This window comes from Rhipicephalus sanguineus, chromosome 4 (genome assembly GCF_013339695.2).
Source record: "Rhipicephalus sanguineus isolate Rsan-2018 chromosome 4, BIME_Rsan_1.4, whole genome shotgun sequence".
In the NCBI taxonomy this organism is placed as follows: Eukaryota; Metazoa; Arthropoda; class Arachnida; order Ixodida; family Ixodidae; genus Rhipicephalus; species Rhipicephalus sanguineus.
Genome location: NC_051179.1, coordinates 92,434,844 through 92,451,478, shown reverse-complemented (window position 1 = coordinate 92,451,478; position 16,635 = coordinate 92,434,844). Strand labels below are relative to the sequence as shown.

General features: G+C 45.7%; 3 protein-coding genes across 6 annotated transcripts in view; 1 reads left to right on the top strand and 2 right to left on the bottom strand.

The window, feature by feature from the left end:
• LOC119390436 (probable acyl-CoA dehydrogenase 6) overlaps positions 1–5,696 on the bottom strand; it is a 53,275-nt gene extending 47,579 nt beyond the window's left edge. The window contains exon 1 of one of the 2 annotated variants that reach the window (XM_049414839.1): positions 5,422–5,696. In XM_049414839.1, coding sequence (XP_049270796.1) covers positions 5,422–5,574 — 153 coding nt within the window. In that variant the 5' untranslated portion in view covers positions 5,575–5,696. The remainder of the gene's footprint in view (positions 1–5,421) is intronic. The other variant, XM_037658057.2, reaches the window with a different exon arrangement.
• Positions 5,697–5,924: 228 nt separating this feature from the next.
• Positions 5,925–7,211, bottom strand: LOC119390434 (intraflagellar transport protein 22 homolog). The gene is made up of 5 exons (XM_037658055.2): positions 6,997–7,211; positions 6,781–6,863; positions 6,586–6,675; positions 6,313–6,411; positions 5,925–6,212 (listed from the first exon to the last, which is right to left on the bottom strand). Exons 1-5 carry the CDS (start codon positions 7,024–7,026, stop codon positions 5,936–5,938), a joined length of 579 nt encoding a protein of 192 aa, XP_037513983.1. The 5' UTR covers positions 7,027–7,211; the 3' UTR covers positions 5,925–5,935.
• Positions 7,212–7,278: 67 nt separating this feature from the next.
• Positions 7,279–16,635, top strand: part of LOC119390432 (E3 ubiquitin-protein ligase Bre1) — a 37,651-nt gene continuing 28,294 nt past the window's right edge. The window contains exons 1-3 of one of the 3 annotated variants that reach the window (XM_037658051.2): positions 7,279–7,384; positions 13,510–13,677; positions 16,062–16,216. In XM_037658051.2, coding sequence (XP_037513979.1) covers positions 13,567–13,677; positions 16,062–16,216 — 266 coding nt within the window. In that variant the 5' untranslated portion in view covers positions 7,279–7,384; positions 13,510–13,566. Of the gene's footprint in view, positions 7,385–7,522; positions 8,176–8,660; positions 8,683–13,509; positions 13,678–16,061; positions 16,217–16,635 lie in introns of those variants that run through there. The other 2 variants (XM_037658052.2, XM_049414837.1) reach the window with 2 other exon arrangements.

The following is a 16,635-nucleotide window of genomic DNA, read 5'->3' as shown; positions in this document are numbered from 1 at the left end:
TGTCCGCATGCTGGATGGATGGATGGATGGATGGATGCTATGAGCGTCCCCTTTATAACGGGGCGGTGACATGTCTGCCACCATGCTCGAAGAAAAAGGAAAAACTTCCTTGTTTCATGCTGGCCTAATACCTTGTCTACATTGATTAAATCTATCTTATTATACCAAAAATATTTATAAATTCACGGTCTATCTCTCTGCCTCTTAAGGCAGAATGACCTTATTCCCCCCCCACCCCCCCCCATTATTTATTTTTGTACTTTATCTCTACTCTTCTGCCACCAATACTCTAACCGTCTCTTACTTATTTCTATCGCGGACGTGTTCAGCTTTCCATTGTTGTCCCTAAAACCCAAGGCTTCCTGTAGACTCGTGCCCACACGTATACCTGGGTGAATATCGCCACATTCAATCAGTACATGTTCCATCGTTTCCCTAGTTCCCCCGCAGCATGTACAGTGTTCGTCTTCGTTACTGAATCTCGCTTTATAGCTTCGCGTTCTAAGGCAGCCCGACCTTGCTTCAAACAGTAAAGCGCTTCCCCTTGAATTATCATAAAACCTTTCCCTCCTTATTTCGTTTTTTCCCTTTCGGTAGTTACTCAGAGCCGGCTTCTTTCCCATCGCTGTCATCCAATAAGTCCTCTCCGCCTCCCTGACCTTCCGCTTAATGCTCCCTGTTGCCATATCGCCCGCACTGCTAGCCGTATATTTACTGGTGAGCCTCCTAGTTCTCTTTCTCCACTGCGTGTCAACGCTTTTTCTATACAAATACCTGAAAACCTTGTCTGCCCATCTACTCTTCTTCATTTTCCTCAGCCTCTCTTCGAATCTCATTTTGCTCTGAGCTTCCCTCACTTCAAAGCCTGTCCATCCCATATCACCCTTTACAGCCTCAATTGTCGTCTTCCCGTGAGCGCCCAACGCGAGGCGGCCCACCGTCCTTTGATTTACATCCAATCCTGATTGTACCTCTGACTTCATGCAAACCACTGAGTTCCCAAATGTAAGCCCCGGGACCATCACACCCTTCCACAGCCCTCGAAGCACCTCGTACCTATTGTATCCCCATAAAGCTCTGTGCTTCATAATTGCAGCATTCCTCTTTCCCTTTGCTACCACTGCTTTCTCTTGTACCTCCATATATCTATCCCCCTCATTTACCCATACTCCGAGGTACTTGTACTCGCTTACCCTCGGTATTTTTTGGCCCTGTATGAAGACCGCATGGTCTTCGTGATCATTGAATACCATCAATCCACATTTGGTTGCACTAAATCCTAGTCCTAGAGCCTCACATTCCCTTCCGCATATATCTGCCAGTCGCTGTATATCATCTTGACTGTCCGCAAATAAGACAATATCATCAGCATAAAATAGACCTGGAAGCTTCTGCTCAACCATCGTGCCGACCTGTTTGTGTGACAAATTAAATCCAATGTTGCTACCTTCTAGCGCTTTTTCCATCCTCACCATGTACAGCATGAATAACAGCGGGGACAAAGGACATCCCTGTCTCAGCCCCTTGCTAATTTCAACGCTGTCCTTACTACTTATTCCTTCCCATTCTATACAAACTGTATTTTCTCGGTACATTTCCCTCAAAAGCTGTATACAGTCGTCCCCTATGCCCACTTCTTTCAATATATCCCACAAAATTCCGACAACCAGCCCCTAACGCATCAAGCGGATGAGGCTGCAGACGAGCGCCGTGAGTACCCGTTCGAGCAATACGTGGGACACGCTTGACGAAGCCGAAGCCCGCCGCATATCAGACACCACGGTCGCTTTCGCGCAGCTGCTCTCTGGGACCCCCACTGTTGCTGGTAGTGTGGCGGCACCTGTCGGAGCAGATATCAACCACTCCGCGAGCTTCGTCTTTGTTGGGCCTCCGAGATTACGCGCAACCCGTCGCGAAGCTCAAACCGTCGAGTGCGCTCATGAGAGCGCTGCGATCGCCGGCGATGCCAGCATGTGTGTGAGTTGAGGGTGCAAGGCAGTGGTGAGGAGGAGGGTATAGATATAAATTCCGTAGCGGCCTTGGTACACAGTGCGGCGCTTAATTTCTGGTGCGAATGATTTGGGGATGCTCCTGCCTAAACGCTGACAAAACTTCAAAAAACCGTTTCAGGGTCCCTTTAAAGTCAATATTGTGTGCACAAAAAGAGGTTATGGTAGACACATGCTTCTGCGTAGAAGAGTAGCCAGAAGAAAAAGATAAAAAAATATTGGGCATGTTAATTGTATAATGACATTTTTTAATCAGTTATCAAGGTTATGCAGTCATGAAGGTCATTTATGCTACAGGCATTGCTTTTTTTTTTTTTCATACATCGAGGTGCTGGCGCACGGAGAATAGAGAGCATTTTTATGGCTGCCAGGCGCTATGTGATATTAAGGTAAAAATAAATCGTTGTTTGGTGCTGAAAAATAAGGCAACTTGTGAAATTTATGACTTCTAGGCTCCAACAAAATGAATTTTCGTGATTTTTTTTATGGCAGCAGCCTTGACGGTGCCAACTGCACATTTGTCACACGCAGCATGAATGCAATACGTGCAGTGCATAAACAGCTGACAGTGAGCAGCTGTGTGACTTGAATTACTGCATGTGCAGAATGTGCTCTACGTTACCTTATTGAATGTGACAGACACGTCAGCCTGAGCTAGTATTATCCGGCCAGCTGTGTACTATACAGGCCACACATGTTGGCAGCACGGGAAATGTTGCAACAGATTAAACATTGTGCAGGCAACGACAACCCCTCACTTCCCTTCTCTCCACTTACAACCCCTATTTGTCCATACTTCCTGTAAAAACCCCCAAGGTCTTCACTTGTATTCACCTCTCTAATGAATTTTGGCCAGCACAGCCGACATGAAAACAGGATGCAGTCCCGCATTATCACAGAACACTGCAGCATTCGTGGGCTGTTTGTCGATTTCGAAACATTGGCAGGAACTTGGCTTCCACAAAGTTCACTGACTGATTTTCAAGTTTCAACAAGACATTCTAAGGAGACAATTCAAGTAGTCATTCTAAAAGACAGGGCCTGCAAACACGGACACACACTTGACTTCTTTCTTGTGTCCGTGTTTGCACGCCTTGTCTTTTAGAATGAATACTTACCAACTAGCACAGCTCTCCATTATTCTAAACTTCAAGTAGGCAGTTCCTGCTTAAATATATAGAAATAGAAAAAGTTGGTTCACGTGGTGTTGAACTAGAAGATGATATCAGCTGCACTTAAAAAGTGAAAAGAGAAAACGTTCTCATCGATTGACGCAGATGAAAAATTTTCGTCTGTGCTCTCATCTCCCGACACAAGCCTCGCGCGCACGAAAATGCGAGTGTGGTGAAGTTTTACTGTCGTACCTGCCAGAGTGCTGTGATTAAAAACCACACAGCTGGAATAATATTCCATTCCTAACGCGTCAAAACAGATGCCTCCAACACCTGTGGTGTCATTCACAGTTACAATTATGGCATATTTTTGTCATGGAGGTCGTACAAAAGTCCCACCTGTGAAAGCTCACTGTGGCATTAAGAAGATTTGTAGAAAACAGTAGAATGCCCATTTTATATTGTTTCTGGGAGGAGTTGAAGAGAGAGGTTTAAAGGCCAACTCCGGCGATTTTTCGAGGTCGATGGATCTCAATGAAATTCGCTGGGTACGTTCATTTGCACGTTTCCGTCGTTTATGCCAAATGACAGGCTTGAGACATGCGCAGATTGTTTGCAAATGAATTTTAAAGATTGTCTGCAAACGCCCTCCTGGCTTCCCACAATTATTGGCAACATTGCGTCTGTGACGTCAGTATTGGGAAGGCGGCGAAAGTGACGCAGCCGAGGGCACCGATAACTTCGGCGCTTCGGCCGCTACAGCGAGCGTCTGTGTGCACAAGGCGACAGATAGCGTTGGTTTGGCCGGCGCTTCGCTGGTCGTCCCGGCTGTCACAGTTTTCATACTCGGCGCCAGCGTGACCGGCATGCCTTGCACGACTTCCGGTTCATTCTTAACAACATCTACGTCATACGTAGACAGCACATTCGGCTGGGTTTCGGTGTTGCGCTTCTTTGCTTATTTAAAATTATTCTCCAATTTGCCGAGTATTTCTGCTATCGGGCCCGTAACAGGAGCGTCTCAGGAACATAAAAGCACCATTACTTTGACATGGCCAAAAAATCGCCGGAGTTGGCCTTTAACGTACCGATACTAATAAACCATCCTTTCAAAATTCTCTTTTCGTTGATTGTGACGCAATATACCGACTACTGTTGGGGGTGACCAAGGCTGAGCTTCTTTTAATTTTCTGTGGCTACAACCATGAAACCAGTACATCAGTGCGCAAGTGCACTAAATATTATCGAAACATGGCCAAATATTGAAGTAACGTTTACTACAGACCGAGCTATGAAAAGCAGAAAAAGATCTTAAAACATTTGGCAAAAAGAAGTACTTATTGAACATCTGATGCTATAGCTAACTTGCATGGCTTATGCAATCACTACTTGTTTCCAATCGCACAACAAAATAACGAAATAAGATTTAGCATAAATAGGCGCTCATGCTAATTAATGTAAATGGAAATTTCAGCTGGTTTGCAGTAACAGCAGCAGTGGCTTCCTTTAGTTGCACGGCACTGTATGTGATGGCGCCAGTGCTATGTCGTTAAGCACTTGATCATGGAATCTAACCCAGCTTAAGAGTTTCGTGATGTTTTGAGAGGAATTGTCGTTTTAGATAAAAGCTTGTTAAGGTTTTCTCTGGTCAGTGCGTAATTGAGGCACTGAACAAAAAAAAAAAATGTGGGCATAAAAATGGGAGTTGCGCTAAAGAACGACGGAAATGAAATAGCGAACAGTGTGCGCAATTGTGCAATAAGCGCTACGCAATGGACACGATTTCTCAACTTTAAAAAATAAAGAAAGAAAGCTGGAGTTTTATCGATACATAGCGCCGTTTGTGAACAAGCGCGTTACACAATCCTGACAGAAGTCAGCGCACGCCGTATCTGCACGTCAATGCTTGCCTGTCACAAGTTTTTCTTTTTTTTCTTTTTCCGGGAACATTCGCGAAAACTATCGTGATATGATCGCGAAACATATCGTGGTTTCGCGATGCGACATTTATTATTACGACCGCCAAAACAAACTCAAGAGCAGTCAACCATTTTCTCGAGATGCCAGCGTGGTTCCACGACGCCAACGAACAGATTTGGCCCACATGCAAGTTATATATCAGCTCCGTGCGAATCGAGTACGCGTTAGATTAACCATTGCACCCAATATGATCGCTCCCTTATCGCAGATGCGACGCTGGTACCTAATTGCCTGGCGCCTTGGTAAACACTAAGCAGTGTAGGCTACACCCAAAAGAAAATTACGGCGACAAGGAAAGGGGAAAAGACAGGGGTTTTTACCTTTCGAACGCTCCGTCGAAGTTCATCGTGTTGTTCGGTGAAGAGCGACGAACAACACCGCACTCCTCCTAGTCGCTTCGCCCAAGGGAGCCGAGTTTCAGGAAGCCGTATAAGAAAGTGACGCGATAACTTCAAAGCTTGCAAAGCATGCATTGTGGCGCAGCTTTGAGTCCGCAATCAGGGGCAGTCGCCAAGTCGCCCGTGCCGTTGTAACGAGGAAAGCGCTACCGACGGAAAGTTGCCGCACCGACAAGTTTCGGCTAGTTTCGGAACTTTTGTAAACTCCGAGAACGGCTTGCCTTGGATTGACTCTTTTGTCAAACAATACATATTTGATGATGATGATGGTTGCTATAACATGGCGGCTAGATCTATGAGTTGGATTGTTGTATTTTTGCACGCGACAACGACTATGTTTTAAATCCTTTATTTGTGAAGCTTTTTTGTGTCAAAGATACACGACTGTTTTTCATATATTAACGGCAACCGAAGCTGAAATTGCCCCAAAACATGTTCAGGCCTGCCCGATAATGCTGAGCTCTTCCTGGTCGTGCCTTTCGTTCAACTCATTGGACAGCCGTTCTAGGAACCTGTTGAACTCGTGTCGTGTCTGCTCTCCGCCTTTACCGCCGTCCTCGGCGTCATCTATGCTAGTCGACACCCAAGTGACCCGGGCGAACAAGTGTGACAGTTGAGAAGGGTTCCCTGCAGGGCGCTCGCTGGACTTTCTGTGGCAGAACACGACGCACTGGGAGTCCTTCACGCCTTGCGATTGAACGAAGTTGTTGTACCTGCACGGCAAACAAACAAACAAACAAAAAGGGATGAAGCCGCTGTTCCTTACAGGAACGGCAGCGTCGACCCGCCAAAAGAAAAATATAAAATGCTCACCACACGTCAAGCGCCGTTGACACATTCTTTTGGTCCGAAGAATAGACAAATATAATGCCTTGTGCATCTTTAGCAAACGCAGGCCAGCAGTTTTCGTACCTGTACGAAAAGGACAAGCGCTACTGCAGATACCCAGGCAGGATTTAATTCAATTTATGACAATTTTCCCGACATCGACACACAAATTTCCCATTGCTGAAATGTTAGTTGCCTTCAACGTTACGTTGGTTCATTTAAAAAGTTCGGTCATGCGATGATAAAATTGCTAATTACTTCTGGTCGCCGCTGCAATCCCAAAGTTCCACTGGCGTTGTGATTTGTCGTCCTTTGACCAAGATTTGCGGGCTCTCAAATTCCAGGATTCTGAAACAATATAACGCGTTAATTTAAGAACTAGCTGTACAGCTATTTCGATGTTCAACGTTTATGTTTATAAATGATCTTGGGCAACAAGGAATTAATACTCACCGCACTCCCTTTGTAGGCTGATATTGCCCGGAAGAGTTTTCCGTCGCCTCGGCCAGGTAGTTGGAAATAGCCGTCTTTCCAGACTGACAAAAAAGAAAGAAAACTGCGTGAAAGGTTTCAAGAGTCGTCAAAACTTCGAAGAGTTTCTAGGGGGCAAAACGGCCGCGCGAAAGATGTTGCCACGGGCAACACGTATCAACAAATACGGCTGCTCACCTGACAGGGGCCAATAACTATTATTTTCATAATTTCTACAGACGCGTTACACTCCGGCAGTCGATGCAGGCAGATCCAACAGGAGCACTGGCTCACTCTCCTTAGGACTAAAGCTGAAGTTGGCCGAAAGAATTTTGATGGGGAGAATGTTTAATCCTTTGCGTAGATCCGGCCTCGCGGGAGTACAAGCGCGATGCACGCTCTGGCACGGTTTCGAAACCAATGTTGCCGGACCAAATATTCGTTCGCGCCGCGTGCTTCGTTTCAAGCCGCCAGAGGAGACCCAGTCGCGGCCATTTTATTTTGGTTTGTGCTGTAAACGCGCTGCGACTGCGTGTAATGTAGAGTTCATCGGCTTGCCGCAGTCGCTTCAGAAACACCACAAAAGGTAACTAGCGTTTAAGGTAAAAAGAACCGACGGGCTACCTCTACAGGTGTCGCGTAGGCAAGCGCGTATCACGCGAACGGCCCGATATCCGCGGCAAATGATCCCGCCTCCGTGCCAACGTCGTCTGACCCAAACATACTGCATTGGCGATTTCGAGAAGCTTGCGGCCTCCGAGGAAGTCTAGGTAACAGCGTAAGGTTTTAGCCCTAATGGATATCGCCTGACAACAGACGGGGCTAGGGACAAGGCGGTGGCAAGAAAAGCTGTCAGACAGGTCGATCGGCAACTGCGCAACGGGCAAACTGGACGAGACCCAAACAGGAAAGGAATTCTCCGTGGTCCGATCGCCAGCGATCATCCTTGACAGGCGCTGGCATTGTCAGGGCTTGCGATGGAGGCCAGCCGACTTACAGCCGTCTACGCTTCGCCGTTTACTCCTAATTTATTGCGAAATTATCACTCTTTAAGACGATGAAAAGCTGTCACCACGCTTCAGGCAGCTTCTGCGAGCGGCCCGTGCGCCAACTTAGGGTAGAAGTCAGATACGCCGTTGGCGACCGTGCGCCAAGCATATGCGAGGTTTCGCTTTGTAGTTTAGACAGGCGGCCGAGAGCGCGATTTCTGCGGACGTAGTGGAAACCTAGACTAGTGCTCCGGATTTCAGCGTGCGTTTTAGGATACTAAGGGCGTATCGCCCTGAGATAGGTAGAGGAAATACGCGGCAAAAAGGCCGAAAACGAGGTCACTAGTAAGGATCGCTGGAAATCCTAAATGGCTCTCCGCGAGAACAGGTAAGAGGTCGCAGCGCTACTCTATAATGAACCAACGCAAGTGAACGTTATTATAACACACAGCGGCGAAAATCGGCAGTAATCGCGAGTATTGTGCGTAAGTTAAGCTGCTAGCACACCGCGGGTTAGCGCGGCCTTGAAGAAATGCTAATTGGCTTTCTCATTAGCACAGATTACTTCCCTCTGCACCATGCATTGAAACGAGAGTGAAACTGAGAAGCCCCGCGCGATGTGGATCGAAAAAAAAAAAAAAACTATAATTCTGATTGACACAATTCGCATAATCGTCTTTGGATTCAAAGAGTTGGGCAGGGTGAAGTGATCTGTCGGTGGTATTGCTCAGGTGTGCTAATCGCAGCATAAGCTTGCAGCCGCTGCAGGAGACGTTTACTGTAAGCAGTATGCCGCTGTGCATCACTAACTATAACTAACTAGTTTTTTGCTGCATGTTTTAATGTCTCTCCCAGGGTGTCCCTGGCTGGCTGCTGATGCAGTATTGAAGAAAAGGTGGGGCTTTTGCTTAAGCGTACGTAAAATGCCGATTTTCAGTGAAAGGTTTAGAATTAGGCCGTGATGGGATTGGCAAGGTGCATTCTCATTTGCTCGCATTCATTCATACTTAAGCTTAGAGAAAACAAACGCTATGAAATGAGGAACAATGAAATCGTGTACTGCATATTGTACATAGTGGACAGTTAAGTGGAGGCTAAGGAGACCTCCTGCTCCATGCATTGGCAACAAGAAACAAACATAAACAGTGCTTCACGTATGAATGAAAGATATAAGTGTGCATCACCTAATTTGACATATTTAGTACATGATGGAATAGCTGTGCAGCCCTGAAGAGTGAGGACTGACAGGACAAGCACTAAAGAAGAACGGCAGTGCGGCTGAGTTAGTTTACGTACATTTTACAGAACCTGCAGCGCAAGCACATAAGTGCTGCAAGAAAGGTAACTCACTGAAAGAAGGAAGGCAAAGAGGGTGTTACCTTTCTTTCAGCCCTTGCGTGCTTGCGCTGCAGATTCCTTAAAATAAACAAGCACTAACCTCTTCATCTGTTTTCATTCTTCAACACTGTACAGTTATTTCATCATGCCTTAGAAACTTGCGGTGGTTTTAATGTACTTGTTACGTGAAGAACCTTGCAGTTGTGAACTTATTTTGCCAACCTGCTGTTGTAGCTTAGAGGCTTAGAGCCGTGTTGTGCTGCTAGGCTCATGGATTTCATTCACGGTCATGGTGGTCATTCATTTCCAGTCATGGGACCGAAATGCAGTAGCAGCAATATACTTACACTCAATATAGACCTTATGCAAAATTGCTGCCATCTGTCGGAGGTTTGACGAAGCTACTGATTCGGCGCCATGTTGAAGGTTTGTGTCCGAATCGTATTGCTGTCGCTGCTATAACTTGTTGCTTGTATCTGCTTTGATAGTCGGCAATCGGGGCATAAGAACGGCAGGCGAGCCTGTACACGTTACTGGCATTTCGCAGTTTTTACGTTGACAATTATTACGTGTGAAGAACTGCCTCGCAATGAGAAGAAGGTACAAGTCACATGTAAGCCTGTCGTCGTTGAGCATGAAGGTTTACGCTTGGTTATAAATTTTGTCTGTTTTAAGTGTAGCGAATGAAGCATTGTTAGCTAGCGGAATATCATGCGTGTATACTGTAGGATGGTTTGGATGAGGCAATAGCGCGCGACGCGGCTGAGCACTGCGATGACGGTAAGAAAGTGCTGTTGGCGCATTTCAAAGAGTAGTTCATAAGGGAAAGCATACGTCGATCTAATGTATTGTGCATCTTATTTTAAATAAAATGTTGTCCTGTTTGTTATTTTGAAACAAGAAAAATTTCGCTGCTGTAGTAACGGATGTATGTTTTGCATAGAATTACCGCACGGTTAAAATGTAAGAAAGGTCCGCTTCTGACGCACGTGGAAAGTGAACATGAAGAGCGTTAGTTGCTGCAAGAAGTAGGTGCTGGTTAGCTGGTATTTCATTTAATATCTTTCCGACATGTGCTCGTAAATAGCACGATACGCCAAGAATATTCGCGTTCACATCTTCGTTTTCGGGGCCTACTGGCGAGTTACAATTTCAACCCATTTCCGCAAGGCAGTTTTGCATGGCCGACTGAACACTTGCGAAACCACGTCAGCGCGTAACTAACGGTAGCGCACCCATGGTCGAGTGTAACACGTGTGCCAGAACAGCATTTTTTTTCAATTTTATACGAAAAGTGCCACACACAAGCATCTGTTAACATTTCATAGCACACAGGTGTGGATACAGGATTTTTCCGAAGGGGGATCAGCTTCCGGGAGAGCCTTATATGTGCTCTTCTTGGGGTATAAAATTTAAAAATAAGTAAGGGAGGGGGTGTGCGATCAGGTCATTCGGGCTGCCCCTCAGAATTTGGCAGTGATAGCACATGAAATGCTTGAAAAATACGAATAATGAAGCAACACGCATGCAAAGCATCCCACCAAATGCTACCTCGACCAATCAAAAACAAACTGTAAACAACACGCTCCATCACAATCGGTCCGTTCGCTGAGAATCGATGACACGCTCGACCTACTTGTCTAACATGTAATTATTATCGCAATGTAATAAACAATGTAATGGTGTCAGCAGCAGCGCAGGCATGCGCAAGTAGCTGCAATGCAGCTTTGAAACTCATACACGAAGCCGGTTTGTCTGTGCCTGCAAGCACACGGCTGCGAAAACTGTCTGGTTCCGGCATGACGGGAAAAACTGCTACCTGATGAGTGCCGATGCTGTCACTTAACGCATCTATTAAGAATGGCGAACATAAACGCGGAGCTAGTCGTAAGGAGTAGCCGGAGCAACGGAATGATCTGCCGCTTCACGTTGGCCGCGAGGAAATCTTATAACATGGAGGTTAGTTTCCTGTAAACCTTTTTTTCAGCACCCAAAAATGCTCAATCTGAGCAACACGGCACACGAAAATATGTCGGCATTGCCGTTCCTATCAGCCGCCTCAAGTCGATACGTACGCTCCATGTGTGCACGTGCGGAGCGCGTTTAGCCTTGAACATGGCGGAAATACGCACGGCGGCCGCTAGATGGCAGCAGATTTTGCATAAGGTCTATACTCAGATTTAGCTGCACTCTAAAGAACCCCCAGGCGGGCAAAATTATTTCGGAGTTGTCAACTACGGTGTGCTTCATAATCATCTCGTGGCTTTGGCACGTAAAACCCCAGCGTGAAAAATGACCCAAATGACCCATTTTCCACCAATGAGCGGGATGGCAAATTCCTGTGATGAGCAGCCATGATTCACTGATTGCACAGGCACTCAAAACGTGATAGATTGCATTGAGAAAATGCAAATGTGCACTAGTAGCGTGCGACTTGACGTAGCCTTGTACAATGAGTTGTAGTTGTTCTGTAGAAAGCATTTAAAAATACTGCGCTGCTAAACGTGTGGAGTGAGGCCTCGATAACCACGCTGCTTTCGTCACTTTCGTAACCTCTGCAGTGTTGCTTCAAGGTACAGAGTAGAACAAGAAAGATGGCTGAAGCGCAATACTGCCCTAACAAGTAGAAGACAACCTCCAGTTCACCCTATCTTGTGTGAGCTGATTCCATTTGATCCCTGCCAACTTCATAATTTTGTCACTCCATCTAACTCGCTGCCTTCCTCTATTGCATTTCCCATACCTTGGTAACCATTCTGTTGCCCTGGTTGCTCTACTTCTGTTTAGCGTTTATGAAAACTTAACAACATTAACAGTGTTTTCAAAACTTCTTGCTGACCATGTACGATTAGATCTCTTCGATGATGTGAAGATGTTCATTGAGATGCTCCACGGATGTTGAAGGCTTCGCGCTTGAATGTTAATGAGGGTCTCTTGTTGTTAGTCATATCTCTGTATCTATGGTACCTTCAACTGGTCGTTTTCAGAGCACCCTGGCAGGGCTACAAAGTCACAAAAGACAGTGTGCAAACTGTATTTCGACTTACATTCTGGCTGTATAGAGCGATAGCCCTTGTTGTGTATACTAAAGCCAGCTTATTCTCATGATAAGGCTTTGATAACTCCTTCTTCAATTTTTAGGGCTTTCAGGACACTGATTCTCAACAGTGTCATTTTTTAAACCCATGAAGATATTAACTTTGATTGTTGCAGCTGCACTGGTCTGAGTTGAGGTGCACCAAAGTGTGCCAGTCTTAGCAGAGGTCATCATTGGCGAAGTGGTCTGCTGCATGTGTAAAAAATCGGAGCTCCAAGGTTGAAGTGCTTTCTAGCTCAACGATGCGTGTGACCAATTGGTGGATAAGGGAACCAGCATCATCATCATCATTTATTATCCCTTAAGGGCCCCTGATGGGGCATTACATAAGGGGGGGGAACTAGCGAAATATACATACAAGGTCACAATTGCAAAGAAAACGAAAAAGAGGCAGGTTAGCTCTGTACACTGTTACAAAAACCGGAAGTTGAAACAAACAAAAAGACACATGCTAAGTGTTCCTGCATGTGTTCAAAAAAGTATTTGCGTTGTGGTTTCACAAACAAAAAAAAAATATATATATAGCATTAATCATAGACTGGATAAAAGATGAAAAGTGCATTCATCTCTAAGAGCACCTGCTCCTATATGAAGCTGGGAATGCATCTTTCAAAAGCCTGCAAATCCCAGGGGCCTGCAAGCTTGAGGTAAGGGCACTGAAGGTAACACAGAGCGGGCTGATGCGGAGTAAAATTTCATTTTCTCAAGTGCCTGTTGCTCGCCTTTTATGGCAGTCATTCACAGTTCTCGCAGAATAGTTTATCCCACGTAGCACCTCGGTAACTGCCAGTTCAGAACATCAAGAACTGTCAAAACCATACGTGATTTTGAGACCCTTAAATGGCGACCTAATCTTCTTTTCCCGAAAAGTTGACCATCTGAGGGCTATCGTGGCAGTGCTGAGGTCCCATAAAATGGAAAAGGAAGTCGGGGACCTCGAAAGTTGCGGGAAAGAGTAACCAACCTGTATTGCTACATTTCAGATTCTCCGAGTTGAACAATGTTTGACTTGCATTTTGAGGAAGCATGTACTACAGAGAGATGTGGAATGCTTTCTTACCATGTTTGAAAAACCTGTTTTCTCCTAATTCATTGTGAAGGCAGCCAATAGATAAAACTTTGCCACGTCCATCATCATTCTCGACTCTTCTGCATTGAAATCTGTAGTTGAATATTGTATATAATAACCACTTATGACGCATTCTTTATCTTCTGCCAATCCATTTTTCAACACCTGCAGTAATTGAGAGTATTGATTGATGCCGTCCTCCCTGTCTTGTGTTGCAGGTTTCCAACATATCAGAGGTGAGCCCGGGAGGCGGCGGCTGCCGGAAGCCACCCAAGATGGCTTCCAAGCGGCCAGCCCCGCAGGACTCCCCCGGGGTTTCCTCCTCGGTCCCTTCGACGAAGAAGGTTCACTTCGAACCCTTCCGGATCGGACAGGTCTCCACGCTGGTAAGGACACTCGCCATGTACCGCCACTGCCTGCTTCTGCACTCTAACAACAGTCGTAGTCCTTGAGAGCTGTTTCTGTTGCACAGCTCTGACTGCCATCTGGACTGCGTGCCTCTCCTTGCTTTAAAGGGACACTAAAAAGAAAAACGATTTTTCTCATCTTAGTAGATTATTCGTTTACCATTCCAAAACACCATGCTTGCCGTTAGGAGAGGCTTGCTAAGCGAGAAAACGGGCAAAAATAAAATTCAGGTGGTGACGCCACCTTGCAATTCCGGCACTAAACACCGTGACATCATAGATGTTTGCGGCTTCTTTTATGACCTACATAGTTCCTGAATCGGTAAAAATGATGTACATTGTCCTCTGAGGGGACCATAGACTTAACATACCAAGTTTCAGCAAGTTTCGTGGAGAAAATGTCCCCAAAATACGAAAAATACTCTTTGAAATCCATGATGTCACGCGTGGAGACTTTCGGCGCAAAAATTAAGTGAGACTTTGACCTTGATTTTCTCCTTTATTAATAAAGCTATGATGGTGAAATTAACAATATTTGAGTTCTCTGAGCACAATTTATTAATCTAAACAGATCCGTTGTTTCACTTTAGTGTCTATTTAATGTCGCGCGCACAATACTTCCAGGTAATGAACAGCATGTGCATCGTCAGTGTGACGAGCATTCCTGATGGGAGAGTAGTGGGTGCAGAGTTTTCCAAGAAAGGAAATACAAGGAAGCCGTATCGCTATTACTCTTGTGTGACAGAAAGACGCCCCATAGTGTGCAGCTGTTGTTAGAAGTGTAGTAACTGGATGATATGAGGCAACCACGAGGACCGTTGTATGTCTTTAGGTACAGTCACAGCCCGTTGTAGCATACTGCCTATGAGAGCAACACAAAGAAGAGCATATTGGTAGATCCATAGTGCTTTCTTAGCGCAAAACAACAACACAAGACGGACGATAGGACAAAACGCTTTGTCCTCTCGTCTGTCTTGTATTGTCGTTGTGTGCTGAAAAAAGCGCCATGGATTCACACCAACTAGCCTGCTGACACATTGTGTTGCATATAGGCAGGTTCCCAGGTGGTCACTTTTTGTGTAAGCAGAGCTGCTTGCTCCAATCCTGTGGGTGGCGCTACCTAATTTAATGCAGATAGTTGCACTTGCCTTGTGGGAGCTTTCTATAACATTCTTGCTTCGACACCAGGTTAAAAAACCTCAAACTGTGTTTGCTGTTCATATATTCTAATGTGCCACAGCTGTCATCGTAGTCGTGTCTTGTCATAACCATGTCACCGCCATCGGGACGCAACCTTAGCTTCATACCAGGTACATGGGCCCTTGCACCTGCGACGATGTGTGGGTGGTAGCTCGACACGCTTAACCACGGGTGTTCCGGCAGTTGTTCCTGCTTGGCAGTTTTCTCGGGGTTGTGCGACCCCCAGGCCCTCTCTTTGAATGGTGGAATTTGCGTTCGTAGTTAAAATGGATATAGCAGGTAGCCCAGTAGCAGACGAAGTGAACCTTGAACCAAAAGTTTGTTCTTGTGAACATGGTGATGTCCACCGCACTTGTCACATTGTCTCAGTGCGTGAACTTATGGAGGCAAGGAATTGTCGGGGTCTGCTGATATCTTCAGGAGTCGAGTGGACGTGAATGTACTGACCAGCTAGTATATAAAAGAAACACGTCGTATGACATTTAGTAATGTAGTTTGCATGCTGCATGCTTTCTTGTTCCCTATTTGAGGGCTTCAAGAAGGGGGTGCTCATCATTAGTAACATCTGCTAATTTATGCTAACATGTACATGCTGCTGCGCCCAGTGAGCACTAAAAGACGGGGAGAAACTAAAGTTTCACAGAGTATCATAGATCAGTACATGTAAGATTATGCATTGTGGTGCTCTATAAGCCAGTAAGCTTCTGTGTCTACCTTCACCATAGGTCGGCAAAAAGATTTGGAGCTCACTCAGACTCACTCATGGAATATATTTTGCCCTTAGGGCTCACTCGGACTCAGACTCGCCAAAATTTTCCTCAACCGGACTCTCTCGGTCTCAAACTCACCAAAATATTACTCACCCGGACTCACTCAGACTCAGACTCGTGGCTCGATCTGAGTCTGAGTGAGTTGACTCATCAGTGAGTTTACCGGCCTATGACCTTCACAATGTTTTATGGTCTTCTGTTGTTCAGCCCCACTTACAATAATGGGCCGACTGTTGGCATTTCAGAAGCGCAGGCTGCCGATCCAGTTTAAGTTGTACTCTTCTTTTTATTTCCCTTTTAACGTCCACTGCCTGCAACTGGACGTTAAAGTATTGCAAATAGCGTAGTCCTTTTGTGCCATCAGCATTAGCACCTGTGGCCGTCGCATTGCAGGAGGAGATGGACATGAAGACGCTGCAGTTCCAAAATCGCAAGTTAGCACAGCGCCTCGACCAGCGCATACGGCAAGAGAGCGAGCTGCGGGCGCGTGTGGAGCAGCTGGAGAAACGGCAAACCTCCGACGAAGGGGTCCTCACAGTTGTTAACAGGTGACTCTCTCATCTCTTTCATGATCAGCGTAATTTACACCAATAACATAACAGTTACAAGAGGTGTATAAACAAAAGGAGGTCCTGTAGTTGGAAACAGAATTGGGACTTCATGTGCATTATGACAAGGATTATGGGCATGACCAGCAAGCAATTAAGGATGTTAAAGCTATAAAATCCTGCAGATTTTTTTGAAGAGAAGCAAGAGAATGCAGGAAATTATCATGAAAAACGCAATACCTAGAGTGATCGCAAAAAGAAAGGAGCCTATTACAATGGCAAATGTAGATTGGCCTTGAAAAGGCAAGGTAAAGCACTTTAGTTTTGTATGAAAATCTCTCAGCCTTCTTCAATGTGTTTTACAGGGAAAAGAAATTCTCTTGGCATCTCACGGCTGAGAGGGGTTCACTTAATGATGT

Coding starts and splice junctions, on each gene's coding strand:
- LOC119390434 (XM_037658055.2), bottom strand. CDS start 7,026: ATGAAAATAATAGTTATTGGCCCCTGTCAG. Junction 6,412..6,585: donor GATTGCAGCGGCGACCAGAA/GTAATTAGCAAT, acceptor CTTTTCGTACAG/GTACGAAAACTGCTGGCCTG. Junction 6,213..6,312: donor TCAACGGCGCTTGACGTGTG/GTGAGCATTTTA, acceptor TTTGCCGTGCAG/GTACAACAACTTCGTTCAAT.